The 16018-nt window shown below is 43.7% G+C and overlaps 1 protein-coding gene across 1 annotated transcript in view; it reads left to right on the top strand.

Annotated features, from left to right (window-relative positions):
• The window catches only part of SEZ6L (seizure related 6 homolog like), a gene marked incomplete at its 5' end in the record, with an annotated part of 799882 nt that overhangs the window by 689570 nt on the left and 94294 nt on the right, over positions 1 to 16018 (top strand). The window contains one exon of the mRNA XM_086951928.1: positions 14821 to 15015. Within this exon, the coding sequence (XP_086808054.1) occupies positions 14821 to 15015 (195 nt within the window). The remainder of the gene's footprint in view (positions 1 to 14820; positions 15016 to 16018) is intronic.

The raw sequence follows: 16018 nt of genomic DNA on the forward strand, positions 1-16018 counted from the left end.
ATTGCTTTGTCATATATTGGCTGTAGTAACTTTAGAAGTGTAGTTTGTGAATAGCAATCTGCTTACTCTTCTGTGGGTGGATTTTTGTCATAGCTTCTTCCTCCCTAAACCCTTTGTTACACCTCCCCATTTTACCAATAGTACCTACTTCTGGTCAATCCCATATTTACTACTAAATAGTAAACTTACAAGTGTGGCGCTCCCCACTTAGAAATGATAGGAGAAGTGGACATTTCCACTTGTAGGTTTGGAAATTAAGTTTTGTAGTACGTAAGTAGTACTACTGTAGTGCAACTTTACGTACCATTAAATTAAGTTTGTGAATTAGGCCTCAAATGTTTAACAGTTGATAGTATCCTCTAAAGGAATGCAATAGACAAAGATGGGGAAGGGTTTAAATTTTTCGTTTTTAGATCAAAATAATAAATCAGAACATATAGGTCTTATTTAAGATTTCTACATGTGAATTTGGCAATGAAGATCCATTTGGAATGAGACTGCTAAAATTGTGAAGTAGCAACTGTGGAATAGCTCGACAATATTGTTTACACTTTTGATGTGGTTGTGTATGGATGCTGTGCACATTACAGCTGGAGAACTGTAATCCTCTTTGTAAGTTCATTCAAAATTGGAAGATAAATCGAAAGCTGTGATTTGCTATTCCATTTGTATTTATGACCAAAAAAAGCTAAGAAAAATCTGATGCTGATAGTAGTCATAGTAGGAGGAAAAATGATTAATCTTTCTCATTGAAATAGTGACTGTTAAAATGTTTGTTAAGCTTCGAAAGTTGTAGTACTATTTTAGAGTACATTGAAATAACCTACAATGGTGGAAAAGGTATGAGCAAAGATAACAAAAGTGTAAATCCTTGCCAATTCTAAGTAAGCAGTTAAGGCTTTAGAATCAATGTTCTATATTTTTATACCTATTTTCAGTAACAAATTCATCTTTCACTTGAAATATATGTACTTCTTTTATAAAGGTATCATTGGAATAGAGGGAATCACACAGGCAAAAGTCTTAGCTGTCAATATGGTTCCATTTACACGCATGGTTTTCTCTTATTCAACATAGAGGTAATATATGGTATCTGCCTTTCTTTGCAGACGAAGGGCAGTTTATGAAAATGTGAAAACAAGAAAATATTAAACTTATATGCGCTTTAAAGCCCCCGAATTATCATGACATGTCCAAATAACTCTGGTGAAAGGGGATCCTTGTAAGTAGCGTCCCCAATGGCTAAATTATTCCAGATGGACAATAATTCACTGACATGAACTGTGCTTCACTGTATCTGAGGGTGAATGTAAACAGGTATTGTCGAAGCCAGCAGGTTTAACTTTAATATACCTATACATGGTAAACAAATGCATTCAGAAATGCTGTTTTAATTGTGTTGTAGACACAAAGTTGTTTTTCGCATTAACGCCTGCCTTATTGGTTTTGATAATGCTGGGGAAAAAAGAAGTGAAAACAGGACTGCGTTCTTCATGAAAAATGTATAAACCCTAAAAATTCATATGTGACAGAGAGATGATTCATTTCACTTTTTATTTGTTATGTAGTCCCTTATGGATTCCAATGTAAGCACTTCCTGGAAAGCAGAGTAATACAACATATAACCATTAGCATGAGTTGGGAGAACAATACTCCAATAGGTGGAGTCAAAGCTCACTCTCTATTTTAAAGAATTGGTAACAGAACGTTTTGCAAACAGCTGCACTGTTAAGCCAGACCTAAAACGACTTACCCAGGTAAAGGCCAAAGTGTTGACTTTTCTATGGCATATTATACCAGAAATAGCTCACCATGACTGCTTTCACTAAGAAAGTTGTGTTCTACATTCTGCTGTTGCAAAAAAGGAACCTGATGTGTATGTACATTTCTTTTGTTATAACCTATCTATTCATTCTTCATAACTTGGAATGATATAACACTCCTGCGTGAAGGGGGAGTCCCATGGGTGTTGCTGTGGAATCTGAAGCAGTCCCAGATTTACGAGAAATCGTAAACCTGGGAATGAGTTAGAATATAACACCACCCCAGGGGTGGCGTTAGGGAGGTGCAAGGAAGATACATTTTTCATTTCTCCTTGTGTTTTCCTTTTCTATGTGTGCTGCATTCTGCAGCACACATAAAAGGAGCATTTCGCCTGCACCAGGGTGCAAGGATACCTGCATTGACACATGGCAACCCATTGTGCACCAGCGCATGGGAAAAGAACATATCAGAGATATGGCACATTCTTGCCCTTTTTGTCTTTTGGCGTAGGGCAGCGCTGCAAGATTCCTTGCACCGCTGCGCTAGGTCAAAACCCAACAAATGAGGCCCTAAGTGTGGAAAAATTGACCCTCTGTGAATAAGACATAGCTTTTTTCCTTGAGGTAATTTCGCTCCTCCTTAATCATAATGAGGGCTGTAGTGTCAAGTAGATATGGGATGTTTAAGATCTGGTGAGTCACAATGTTTTTAACATAGCACTAAATTGCAGGGATGCCAATATTAAAGCAAGTGGTAACTTAGGAAATAGGTATTCGCAGTTTAGGCGTATTACAGAAATAGAAACAACTCCAGTGAAAGTCTACTGCTCTTTTATGTAGAGCGGCAGCCGGTGCAGGGAAGCGTGGTGATGCAGGGCAGGGATGCGGAGAGAGCGGTTCGGAAGTCGACAGACGACAGGATAGGTAAAATAAAAAAAAACTATTCTGTCATCCGTAGATTCCCCCACCCCAATCCCCTCCACTGACTCACCGCGCCTAGTCTGAGGGTGAAATAAGTATAATTAAGTGTATCTCTAATTAAAATCAAGTTAAATTTGTTGTCATGCAAGTCATTTAATTATTAAAGCTAATGATACGGCAGGGACATGTTGGAGTATTTAAGTTGTTTTTCTAAATTCGGGCCACTTAATTATGTTTATATCTACACACTTCTTTTCTAATCCTTTGAGCTCCCGAGCACGGTTCTCGCATTGTTAGTACTATATGGTTATGTTCACGTGATTGGTCACCTTTATTGGATAACTTACCCTGAGTGAGGTAACTTTTTACATTCTCATGGTTTGGTTTCCTCGAACTATTGTTTGTATTGTTGTAGAAATGTCCCCTGACGAAGGGCTCAGATAGCCCGAAATGCATCAGGAGGGATGATTGAAACTATGGAGGGTCTCATTTGACCATGTTCACACGAGACATCTTCTATGAATAATTTCATCGATATGAGGAACTTATATTGAATGAAGAATAAATTCTCTACAAATTTATTGTCGCAATCAGATATCTGAAAGATTGTTCATATGATCCTGTAAAATATTCTACATACCGCGGAAGGCGGGTATTTTGCAGTGCTCAGGGGGACTGACCCTAAATAGGTGAGGCTACTTCTGTATTATTAGTCCACACTCATTGATCAGAGAGTGATACTCCTGAGGCACCCCACAAGCTCTACAACCTTTTAACATTCAGTTGTGCATGTTCCACCACTTATTATTAAAGCTAAACCATCAAAAATATGCAGACAAAGCATAACTCAATGTCTTTGCTAAAAAAAAGGTTTATAACCTGCATATAACAACATCCCAAAAATTTTTATGCAAGCGTTCCAAGGTGTGCTTTGCTTATATGATGTGATTTTGGAAATGAATACTGATGAGAACATAAATTATAAACAATGAAAATCCACAGAGCCTTTTAAAAGATGTATGATGCTTCTGGGAACAAAGCACATTCATCACACACATACACTGCACATAAGTGCCTCGTAAATTGTCAAGTTTAAAGTTGGCGATCTCCACATACTTTCCAATTTAGCAAAACAGTCCATATGTACATTTCAAATCTTTATTAGAGTCCTCACTCTTTCAGAAGTTCTACATAAACATTTTTTACACAGGTTATAAGATCTTTAGGGCTGAATTACTAAGGCTTTACACTGGTGCACAAAATATTGCAAATCATTTTCTGTTTTACTTCTTGTGTAATTGGGAATGGGAAAGATGGGGTTTACATCAGGGCAAAACATGAACCATGCAGGTTTCATGCTATTTGTGTTGCATTTATATAACTGGAAATAGTGAAAATAAATTCTCCACTTTTCAAATGTAAAAGGTGGAAATAGGTGTGGGACAAAATAATTTACATTAATAATTCATATATAAGTAGCAGAAATTGTGAAAAATCAGTCTGTTCTATTAACAAAACAGCTAATTCATGGACGTGGATTTCTTTGTTAAAATCTCTGCTTCACACACAGCATGATATTTGTACTTACAAAGTGTGTTGGGTATGATTAACAATGGTTCCACATCCATTTGCTCTGTGTTTATTGTTGTGCTAAAACCTTCCCGGAATATTGAGTGGGGCACAAAGTGTTTGTTTCATTCCTTGTTAAAGAAGCAGCAAAATAGTGCAAAAAATGCCCCTTCCAATTATTACACCATTCCAAAATCTTCTGTAATATGCTCAAAGGTTGCTCGATCTCCACAATATTATGGAGGACAGGAGTCTTGCTTCCTTCAAAATGTCCATATTATTTTTTTACAACATATATGCCTTTATGCCTCTTCTTTACTCATTTTTCCTCAGCACTCTCACCTCAAATAAGTGCATGCATTCAAAAGTAAAAAACAACTTAACATCATTATTGCAAAATACTGCATAATTGTTAAATCACATTCACAATATAAACCTTATGCCACATTGATAATATGAGCAAAAATAGAGCAAACAGCATCAAAGCTTTGATGACTGCAAATAAAAAAGTTAATGTAACAGCCTAGTATACAATGATAAGTAATTGGGTTTTGTTTGAGTACAGTGTTAACCCATCTCATGCAAATAACAGAATCCTGGTTTGGATGAACCACAAGAATCCCTTACTTAACCTGTTCTTAACCCTCAGGTATCTTGGCACAAAAGCACTCAGGCTTAACATAGAGGCAATGTGTGAAGCATGTATGCAACACACAAAGAGTGATAAAGTGAAAACACACCACAAGAAAAATCCTGCACCAATTTAGAAAAATAGAGCACATTTGAATAAATGAATTGATATCAAAACAACCCAAAAATACAATCAGTAGAACTGTAGTTATGAATTTTTATATTTTAGGGTAAAACCTTGCACTAAAAAGATCAAAGCTCCAACACAGACATACAGTCAGGCGAGACCGGGTCAAAGCAAAAAAATATGGCAGACCATGAGGGAGCGCAAGTCTGATACAAAAACTGGATTGGGCCTGGTCAGTGCTTACCTTTGGACATAGAAGAATTTTAATGGAAAGTGTATTGAGAAGGTAAATTGTAGTTAGGCAAGGTTGCAGAAGGTGTCCGAGGAAGAGGCGTCGGCATCGGGAGACGATGGATGAAGCCATAGTGAAGATTCCTATGTTTGGAATTAGTCTCTTTTTTTGGTAGCAGAAAATCTCCAGCAGGATGAGGCTGGAGGCTATAGACGATGAGAGTTCCACAAGGCCAGATGCCCCTTTGCCAAAGGACCGTGAACAGGATTTACTGCTGTGGAGAAGAACGTAGCAGGAGCTGCTGTGAAGTCAGACTGAAAACCAATGCACCTTGGGCATACAGACGTGCTGGATTGTCCCAGTCTCATCTCAAAATTTAGGGTGTTAGGACTCGCTGGGCTGGGTCCAGGGGAGGGTTCAAGATGGTTGGAGCCATTTTAGGTACCCGAGGCTCTGATCAAGAGGCCAGTCAACTAGCCTTTGGAGTCACTTTGTTAGTCCTGGATTCAAGCAGTGGAACGGGGCTTAAACAGCAGTGCAGGTCTCTGTGGGTTTGAGGAATGCTTCAGACAGCAAAGCAGTCCTTCCAGATGCAGTAAAGCTGTTCTCTGAAGTACACAGCAGGCCACAGCAGCAAGCAGACTCCCGAGAGACCTTCGAATGGTTTAGAAAGTGAATCAAACAATGAGTCTGAAAGTCCTATTTTTTTACATGGCGCCTTCTTTAAATTAGGAGAAGTTTCTAGAGAATTTGCTTTGAAGTGCTTGAAATGTCCTGCTTCCCCTTACCTGGCCCCTGGCAACTTGCGTACAGTGACACTTCCTGTGTGTAAAGGCAGAGCAGAGCCTATTATTTTGCAAGTGGGGTTGTGTCCATCTCCACTCCCCCCTAATCCTACCAGAGCTTGCCTTTCCACGCTCACCTTATCCTGCTACTGTGTGGCTGTCTGGGAGGAACAAACAAAGTCCAACTGGCAACTACACCTAGTCATGTGACTCACAAACAGGCTTCAGGAACCAAATGGAGCAGGAAAGTGCCAACTTTCTAAAAGCGAAATTTTCAAAATTGTAACTTAAAATCCAACTTTACCATTAAAGAGCTAAGCCAGCACCCTGGTTTACTAAGCAACTGCAGGAAGCTAAACTTCAGTTACATCAGACAGAGCATCAGTATCGCAAGAATTACCTGACTGTGCACAAAATTAGATATAAAGAAGACCAAAAAGAATATAAAACTAATCTACGTTCAGTGAATTTCAAATACTATAGTAAAAGGATTCCAAATGCCTTTAATAAACAGAAAGACATCTTTCTGAATTTGGATGAGCTTAATTCATTGAAGAAACTCGCACCAAAGGCGAAGACTTCCTATGTTTTTTTGTGGTTAACTTAACCTTTTCTTTCTAGAAAAAAATAAAGACTATTAAAAATAGCAGTTCAATCCAAAGACCGTTATTTCGGCTTAATGGCAATAAAATATAAGTAAAACACAGTGATGAAATATGAAAAACTATAGGGTTAAGACTCAGGATTTAAAACAGCCTTTGAGTAATAGTCTTGTGAGCAGCAAAAACACTTTAAAAATATGTTTACATTTATTTAATAAACTTTAAAAAATGGAAAGCTAATTATACAAATTATTCTCATTATATCTCACATGTCAGGACAGCAGCATTACCTCATCGTCCCTCCCTCGCTTCCCTTACTTACAGAATGAGGCATCCCTGCCTCACCAGACACCCGTACCCACGTGATTTGTCACGTGGGGACTATATATAGCCCCCAGCCCCCTCATACCTACTGTTTTTTTTCTGTCTCACCACTGTGAGACGCGCGTCCCACGCGCTGGCCGTTCTGCGGAGCTGCGGTCTTTTCACTTTCTTGAGGGCTTCTCCCTCTCTTGCAATTGCCGTCCTGGGTCTGGCGGCGCCGACCTGGTGTATGCAAGCCTTCCCCACCGCGTTGGTGTTGTTGCGGTGCACTTCTCGGCGGCTGGGCGATCGGGTTCCGGGTGACGGAGTCACCGGCCCTGAGTGGCTGGGGCTGTAGTTCCGGTTCAGATGGCCGGAATGGAGGTGGCGGCTGGCGGATGTGCTGTGGCTTCTCGGCTGGCTGTTCCCGATGCTCCAAGGCGGTAGGGGCCTCGTTTTGAGGTCGTTTTTATACATTTTTGTGTTTTTGGTGATTGGATTCAGTGTCTGCGAGGCTTCTTTATTGGTGGCCTCGTGTGTCTTTGTTTCTATTGGTTTACCCGGCTGGGGCTGGGTTGCACATTATTTAAGGGCTTACCTCGGCTTTCTGCCCTGTCAGTTTCACTATGGCTAAACGGACATCGAAGCGCTTGAGGGTTTTGTCCTCCTCTGATGAGGATGGTGAGGTGCCTGTCCCGGCTCGTAGGACCAGGTCCCAGGGTCCGGTGGATTCTTCTGCCCTTCTGTCTGCTTCTGAGGTGCAGTCCATGATTGAGGCTGCTGTGTCTCGTGCTTTGGAGGCGAGAGGTGCTAAGCCACGGCGCAGGTCTTCTCGTGTTGCGGGGGGTCCGGTGGACTCTCCCTCTGAGGACTCTTCTTCTTCTTCTTCGGACTCTGCCATGCCTTCTACATCTTCGGGGAAGTTTGTGCGTAGGGAGGAGGTGCCTGCTATTCTCCAGCACATCAGGGAGAACTTGGGGTTTTCTCCTTTTGCTGCTCCCATGGGGTCCGAGGACATTTTTCCCCAATATGTTAAGCCTCCTGTACTCTCTATGCCCTTTCATGATCGCATCAAAGACTTGATTTCGGGGGAATGGCGAGACCTTGAGCGCTCCTCTGTTCCTCGCTTTTTGCAGAAGCTTTATTCCCTGGAGGAAGGGGAGGTCTCTCTTCCTCACTCTGTGAAGGTGGATGCCATGTTGGCCACTCTTATTGGGCGCACTTCTATTAATCCTGAGGATTGTTCGCCTTCGGATGCCACAGATAAAAAGGTGGATGGTGCGCTGAAGAAGGCCTTTTCCGCTGGGAATTTGTCTTTACGTGCTGGTATCTACTCAGCGTATGCGGCGCAATCTTTGGTGTCGGACTTTGGCAAGCTGGCCACGGCTGTTCAGGAGGAGTCGGACTGCTCTGGCTTGCTTGTCCACATGGAGCAGCAGGCTAAGCTCTTGGCTGACGTCTCTTCGGATGTTCTTCGCTCTGCGGCCATGACCTCTGGCTCCTTGGTTTTGGCTCGTCGGAACTTGTGGATGCGTGACTGGAAGGCTGATTCTTCGGAGAAGTCCTCGCTCCTTAAGATTCCCTTTGATGGCAAGTTGCTCTTTGGTGACCAGCTGGATAGTATGGTCACTAAGGCGTTCAAGGACCGTAAGCATGCTCTGCCTTACAAGGGCAAGGCGTCTTCCTCTGGTTCTCGCCGTTTTTGGAATCCTGCTCCTTCCTCCTCTGCGTCTTTTCAGTCTTCCCGCCAGTCCTCCAGGAACTTTTCTGCTCGTCAACGCAGATTCAGGCCCAGGAAATCTTCGGCCTTGCCTGGTCCCAAGCTTCCGGCGGATACCTTCAAGAGGAAGTCCTGACGTCGAATGTGTTTCGCCCTCGGGTCCTGTGGGCGGAAGGCTGTTGTCTTTCCTGGACGCTTGGCAGCTGGATGTAAGGGATCGCTGGGCATTGACTATTGTCAGGAGAGGCTATATTATCGACTTTGTCGCCGTTCCGCCCGGCTGGGGCACCATCCTTACTCCTATCCCCAGGTCTCCATCCAAGAGGGAGGCTCTACTGGAGGGGGTTCGGGATCTTCTGTCAAAGAAGGCGATTGTTCCGGTCCCGCTGGCGCAGCGAGGTCTGGGATGTTATTCCATTTTGTTTCTGGTCCAGAAGGTGTCAGGGGGATTCCGGCCGGTTCTGGACCTGAAGAGGGTGAATGGTTGGGTTCGGACCGTTCACTTCAAGATGGTGACTTTGCAGTCCATCATTCCGTTGGTGGGGGTCCGGGACTTCATGACGTCTATCGATTTACAGGACGCCTACCTTCACGTTCCTGTGGCTCGGACTCATCAGCGGTTTCTTCGCTTTGCAGTTGGCGGCTTCCACTTCCAGTTTGCGGTTTTGCCATTCGGGCTGAAGTCCGCCCCTCGGGTCTTCACCAAGCTCTTGGCCCCCTTGGTGGCCCTGGTCCACTGTCAGGGGATATTTTTACATCCTTATCTGGACGACTGGCTGGTTCATGCTCCCTCTTTCCAGTTGACTGTCGCTCACACAGACTTGGTGCTGGCCGTTTTGAGGGGGCACGGCTTTCTTGTCAATCTGGGCAAGTCGTTTCTTGTTCCTTCCCAGGATCGTCTCTTCATTGGGGCCAGGTTTCGGACAGATTTGGGAGTGGTCACTCTGCCCGAGGCTCGGGTGGTCAAGATTCAGTCTCACATCCTGTCTCTGCTGTCCGGTCCGGTGCAGGTGGCGGCACGTTGGCTGCAGGTCCAGGGAGATATGGCTGCCACGGTGTTTCTGGTTCCTTGGGCCAGATTTCATTTACACACTCTGTTGGCTCATGTTCTGGCGCATTGGTCTCCCCATTGCCTTCCCCTCTCTTCTCCGATCCCGGTTTCCCCTCAGATCAGGTCTTCTCTGGGTTGGTGGCTGGTTCGGGATCATTTGCTGAAGGGTGTCTCTCTCTCTCCTCCGGCTCCGGTTGTGGTGACGACCGATGCCAGCCTCTCGGGTTGGGGGGCCTGGCTGGGGGTTCATCAGTCCAGGGGCTTCTGGTCTCCCGCTCAGAGCAGGATGTCATCGAACTGGAGGGAGTTGGAGGCTGTCCGTCTGGCTCTGTTGGCCTTCTCCCAGTTTCTGCTGGGTTCCGTGGTCCTGGTCAGAACGGACAACGTCACGGCCATGGCTTACGTCAACAGGCAGGGGGGGACGAGGTCCTCTTCTCTGTCCCTTGTGGCGAGGCGGTTGTTTGTTTGGGCGGAGTCTCATCTGTTGGCTCTCTCGGCGATCCATATTCGGGGGGTGTCCAATTCCCGGGCGGATGCCCTCAGCAGGGCCATTCCGTCGTCTGTGGGTTTCTGCCTTCGTCGGGAGTTGTTTGTGGCTCTGACGTTGCGTTGGGGGGTTCCGGTGGTGGACCTCTTTGCGGATGTGGGAAATGCCTTGGTGTCCCGGTTTGTCTCCCGCTGTCGGGAGGGGTCGGCCTGGGCGGTGGATGCTCTCTCTTGCCCTTGGCCCCGCGGGCTTCTGTATGCGTTTCCTCCTTTCCCCCTTCTTCTCCGCTTCCTGCTGAGGGTCCGGTCCTCGGGGGCTTCTGTGATTCTGGTGGCTCCGGCGTGGCCTCGTGCCTCCTGGTTTCCTCTCCTGGTGGAGTTGAGGTCGGAGGTGGAGTGGTTGCTGCCTCTGTCTCCTCCCCCTTTGGTCTTCCCGGCGTTTCAACAGGATGTTCTGGGCCGGATGCGCTTGGCGGCTTGGAGGTTGAACGCCTAGGTCTTCTGCGACGTGGGGTTCCGGCTGGTTTGACCTCTACTCTGCAGGCGGCTAGACGCGCTTCGACCAACAAGTCTTACCTACGGCACTGGCGTTCTTTCAGTCGGTGGTGTCTTGTCAAAGGTTTGGACCCCTCTTCCTCTTCTTTGTTTGAGGTGATGCTGTTTCTTCAGGAGGGTGCTTCCTTGGGCTTGAAGGTGTCTTCCCTTCGTTTACAGTGGGCTGCGATTAGGGCGTTTAGGAGCTCTTGGGGCAATCTCTCGGATTCTGAGGGGTTGGTCAGTCGCCTTTTTAAGGGTTTGAGTAACGTTCTTCCTACCCCTCGGCGGCATTTTCCGACCTGGGATCTTTCTCTGGTCTTGGACGCCTTGATGTCATCTCCCTTTGAGCCGTTGGTTTCTGTGGATCTGCGCCTGTTGTCCTTCAAGACTTTCTTTTTGGTGGCCATTTCATCTGCTCGCCGCCTGAGTGAACTGGGTGCTCTTTCTTCCAAACACCCTTTTTTTCGGGTTTTTGATGACAGGATCGTGTTGCGACCTATTCTTTCCTTTCGTCCTAAGGTGGACTCTCAATTCCACAGGGATCAGGAGTTGGTTCTTCCTTCCTTTTTTGGTTCCCCGTCCTCGGAGTCTGAGGTGCGGCTTCACTCTTTAGATGTTAGGAGGGCTCTCCTGGTCTATTTGGAGCGGGTCGCTCCTTTCCGTCTCTCGGATTCCCTTTTTGTTAATTTTGGTCCTGTGAATAGGGGTTTGCGTCCTTCTACTCCTTCCTTGAGTCGTTGGGTTCGTTCTCTGATTTCTTTGGCATACAAAGAGGGGGGACACCTTTCTCCTTTGGGGGTTCAGGGTTGTTCCACTCGCTCCATGGCTGCTTCCTGTGCGGAGGTCCAAGGAGCTTCCATTTCGGAAATCTGCCGGGCTGCCACCTGGGCTTCCCCGCTGACCTTTGCCTCTCATTACAGGATTGGCCAGGAGGTTGACTGTGCTGATGTGTTTGGACACAGGGTTCTTTCCACTATGATTCCTGAATAGTGGTTTTTCCCCTGGTCTTCTGTGTTTTTTAATAAACCTGTTTTTTGCATACCTTCTTTGGTTGTCCTGTTTGGCTTTGTACATCTCATTCTGTAAGGAAGGGAAGCGAGGGAGGGACGATGAGGTAATGCTTCAATTACTTACCGGTAATTGCATTACTCTGAGTCCTACTCCCTCGCTTCCCTTACTTACATCCCTCCCTCCCTCCCTGATGGTCCAGGCCAACCTTTTGGTATGGTTTCGATCTGTGTGGTATTACAGGAGGTATGAGGGGGCTGGGGGCTATATATAGTCCCCACGTGACAAATCACGTGGGTACGGGTGTCTGGTGAGGCAGGGATGCCTCATTCTGTAAGTAAGGGAAGCGAGGGAGTAGGACTCAGAGTAATGCAATTACCGGTAAGTAATTGAAGCATTAGTTTGGTTCACAGGGAGGCACATATATTTGCCTTAACTGTCCACAAAGCCATCCAAAATCGAGTGAGTGCAAACATCAGTGGCTAGCATTTTGCCTGCGATCCCTTCACCAGTCTCGGGCTCAAGAGGGAAACTAATGATCCTATTCTCAGCTGCCTTCCGGATCTTGAGGAGTTTAGACTGACAGCACTTTTCACCAAAGTCAAATCGGGCTTACGCAAAGACCTTTGTCTCCCACCTATACTGAAAGTTATGGCTAATGCAATAACAGCTCCTGCACAATCTTTTGTTTCGACTAAAAGAACCAAAGAGGGCTCGGGCTCAAATGATGTTTAAGGTAAATTGGTCATTTATGTGATATTTGGAAACCTTTCTTTCTTTAATTATTGTTTTTTATTCACAGTATTGTCATTTCTCCGTTTTTTTAGGTCCCCTTGCACTGTCTGCATTTACATGCACACATACAGAATATATATATCTATGCTAAAACAGTGTGTTGTCATTTATGCTGGCTTTCGCTATCAGCTCCCTACTACAGTCATATCTTGCCATTCTGCCTGTTTAATATATAAACTATGTTTAAAACAACAGGAGAGTAAGGGAAAGGAAACCACTCTTCTTCCCCAGAACAATATACCTCAACAACAAAAAGAGTGACTAATGGTGCAAATAAACAAAGGAAACAGGGCTGGATGTGATGGGAAAAAAACTCTGTTTTTTAAAAGAACCCTCACTCACCAACCTAGTTGGTGACATACTTCATCATCGGGTTCCCACCAGGGAAACCGAATGTCTCCCTGGGGAGCTGCGACACCTGAATTACAACGGAGCTGGTTTTGTTTGGACTGAGTGATAGTACAAAGAGAAAAGTGAGTTGTGTGGAGATTAAAAGATAGTGTACTGCACCTTATACCAACTTTGATAGAAGGGCAGTCAGCGATCATTAAAATCAGTGGTGCGGATACGTGCTGGCCTGTAAGGTGAGTCAGCTGTATCCTAAGTTTACAGCTGACTCACCTGCTCGACCTGTATTTTGACAGACCGTGTTTTTTATATGGACGCCCACAAACTGACAGCTAAAAGGTAAACTCATCTTTTAGGACTCTCTTGCTCACCGTTTAGAGTTCAGTTCTTACAGCAAGGCTTTTCTCAAAGAAATACACATGGTATATTATTTGACAAAATAATAAACAAATGCTAATTATGTTTTGATGAAAAACCTTCCAAAGAGATCCACACATGATCACAATGCCCTGGCTCTCACTATCAATTTAACCTGCACCACCGTTTACCTGGACATTTGATAGGAAATATTGGTCAATAGCGATTATATTAACTATATCAGGAAATAGGCTCAGGGCTACTTTGATACAAACCGCTATAGCGCTCCCAGAAATGTTGTATGGCATTGCTTTAAAGCTGCTCTTAGGGGGAAAACCCTTAGCTATGTAGCCAGAATTAAGAAGCAGTAGACCTCTGAGTATACTAAGAAAGTAGGGGAGCTAGCCAGATTAGAAGCGGCCCACACAACTCTAATTGCACAAAGGACAGACGGGTCAAACTTACTTTGCCAGATCTTAATTCTTAAAATTGATTTAAACAAGAGACTAACTCAGAAGGCCGCTGAAACTTATGGAACACATCAAAGAAACCTAAACGAAAATGGGGAAAAGGTCGGTAAACAATTAGCTCTACGAACAAGACAAAGGGCTTCCTGCAACGCAATCTCATCTTTAAAGCTAAATGACCAAGAATACACTCAAACAAAAGATATAGTTGAGGTGTTTCAACAAAATTACCAAAACTTGTATCAGAATGATATCGAAGGGAAGACATAAAGAAATTTCTAAACGATTTTGTAACCTGTACAGATAATAGTCTAGATAATACCACCAAAGACGATCTTGAGAAAGAGATATCACTGGTAGAGATTGAACTTGCACTTACAGAATTAGCCTCGGGGAAAGCAGCAGGTCCAGACAAAATACCGCTGGACCTATACAAACTGCCCCAAGTGTGAAGATCAGGATTATTCCTAGCTTATATCTCTCGCTTGTCTGTAGCATGTATTGGTTATGTCACAAGAAAATACGTAAATCAGGCTGAGCCGTGATTTTCTCTAGAGATTGAACATCTGGTAACATTATGTCCCTATACTGTTAATACAATTGCTCCAAAGCAAGTGACAAGTAGATATGCTTTAAATGTTTGTGGATTTAGATTGAGTCACAAATATTCATTTTAATGTGCGAGACTGGCATCTTTGTGCAGAGGAACTTGACAGTGCCTGTCAGGAGATATACCTTGGAAGAATTTTCATCCAGTTAAACAGCAGGCCAGAATGTCTCCATGCTCTTACTATTGAAGGTTCTAAACTGGGTCCCTAGAAATGGAATTGCTAATTTCTTCTTCTGTTCTCAAATGGGCAATTACCTGCAGTGTCATACATTGAAAACCTGCAAAATCCCATGTGAATGTAATCAAAATAGAATAAACTTGAAAAAAGACATAGATGTACTCTGAAATGTAAGGAGTTGCTTATATCCTGTGTTGAGATTTATTTTTGAATGATGTGATGTTAGTTAATGCCTCTGGTTCACTTTTGCTCAATCCATTCTTTTCCAGGAACACCTATAACCACGGTGACGTGCTTTTCTAACAATGCTTCTTTTTTCCGTTTTTCTAAGAGGTGTCTCGGAATGACTCCTGTTCTGACTTGCCAGAGATTCAAAATGGATGGAAAACCACATCACATACAGAGCTTGTCAGGGGAGCAAAAATCACCTATCAGTGCGACCCAGGATATGACATAGGTGGAATTGACACACTAACGTGTCAGTGGGATCTCAGCTGGAGCAGTGAGCCTCCATTTTGTGAGAAAAGTAAGATCCATTTTTTTTTAAATATAGTAATTTACATGCTTGTCATTGAAAGGAAGCACATTAATATTCATGTTGGTTTTCAAATTCTTAAAAGTGAAGTACATTCGAGTATGCTTCTTTTTTAAATAATGTATGTATTATTAACTGACTTATTGAATGGAATCAATTGATATTATTATATTTTAGAACCAGGCCATGCTTTCTATAATTTAGGCAGTTATTTCTTAGATGTAGCCGCCGACAACAAAGATTGTTTAAGTGCAACCCTTTCTTGTGTTGATGGCCCCAGACAGGATTAACTGTTTGAGTTCTAAAGCACTGGTACAAGATAGTTCCCAAGAGGTGTTTTGTGAGAGCAATTCTCACCCTTCTGTGGATCTGAGAGGGTCAGTTATTGATTGGTAAGTGATTAAGATTCCATCAGCCAGGGTAAACAAAGAGAAGCATATTGCAGCTTGGAGCTTCAAATAACACCTTTTGCTGCAAAAATCTTGGCTATGTATAAACACCCCAATATGCTACCCGTGTGATGGTGCCATTCAATTTGGGTAATAGAAGGGTATGTCTTTTTTTCTCAGTTGCACTTTACTTTGATGTATTGCACTTTGATTTTGTTTAATTGAACATGATGCAATGACTCATGCAACTCCCTTGAAACTTTTATCATTTTCAGTCTCTGCTGTGTTTTAGTTTTGTTGAAAGTGTTTTAAGTGTACATTTGTGGTTGATCAAAAGACATTATTGTCTAAACAAACTTTTACACTAAAATGAATTGGTGTTGCAACCTATTATTTTTAGAAATGGATCAAAGGTTTTGGACAGTTGGGGAAGAGGGTTCTGAGCAGTTAATGTGTGGCATATGTACACCTGTGTGAACTCCTGTGTAAGCTAGATGCCATGGTTGCACTAACCTCGTAAACCTGATCTAACAGGAATAATGCTAATTTCCATACTTACCTGAGTACCTCAGTATACTACTTAATTTGCATTCAAGTTTACTATT

Source organism: Lissotriton vulgaris, unplaced genomic scaffold (assembly GCF_964263255.1).
Source record: "Lissotriton vulgaris unplaced genomic scaffold, aLisVul1.2 SCAFFOLD_908, whole genome shotgun sequence".
NCBI classification, from domain to species: domain Eukaryota; kingdom Metazoa; phylum Chordata; class Amphibia; order Caudata; family Salamandridae; genus Lissotriton; species Lissotriton vulgaris.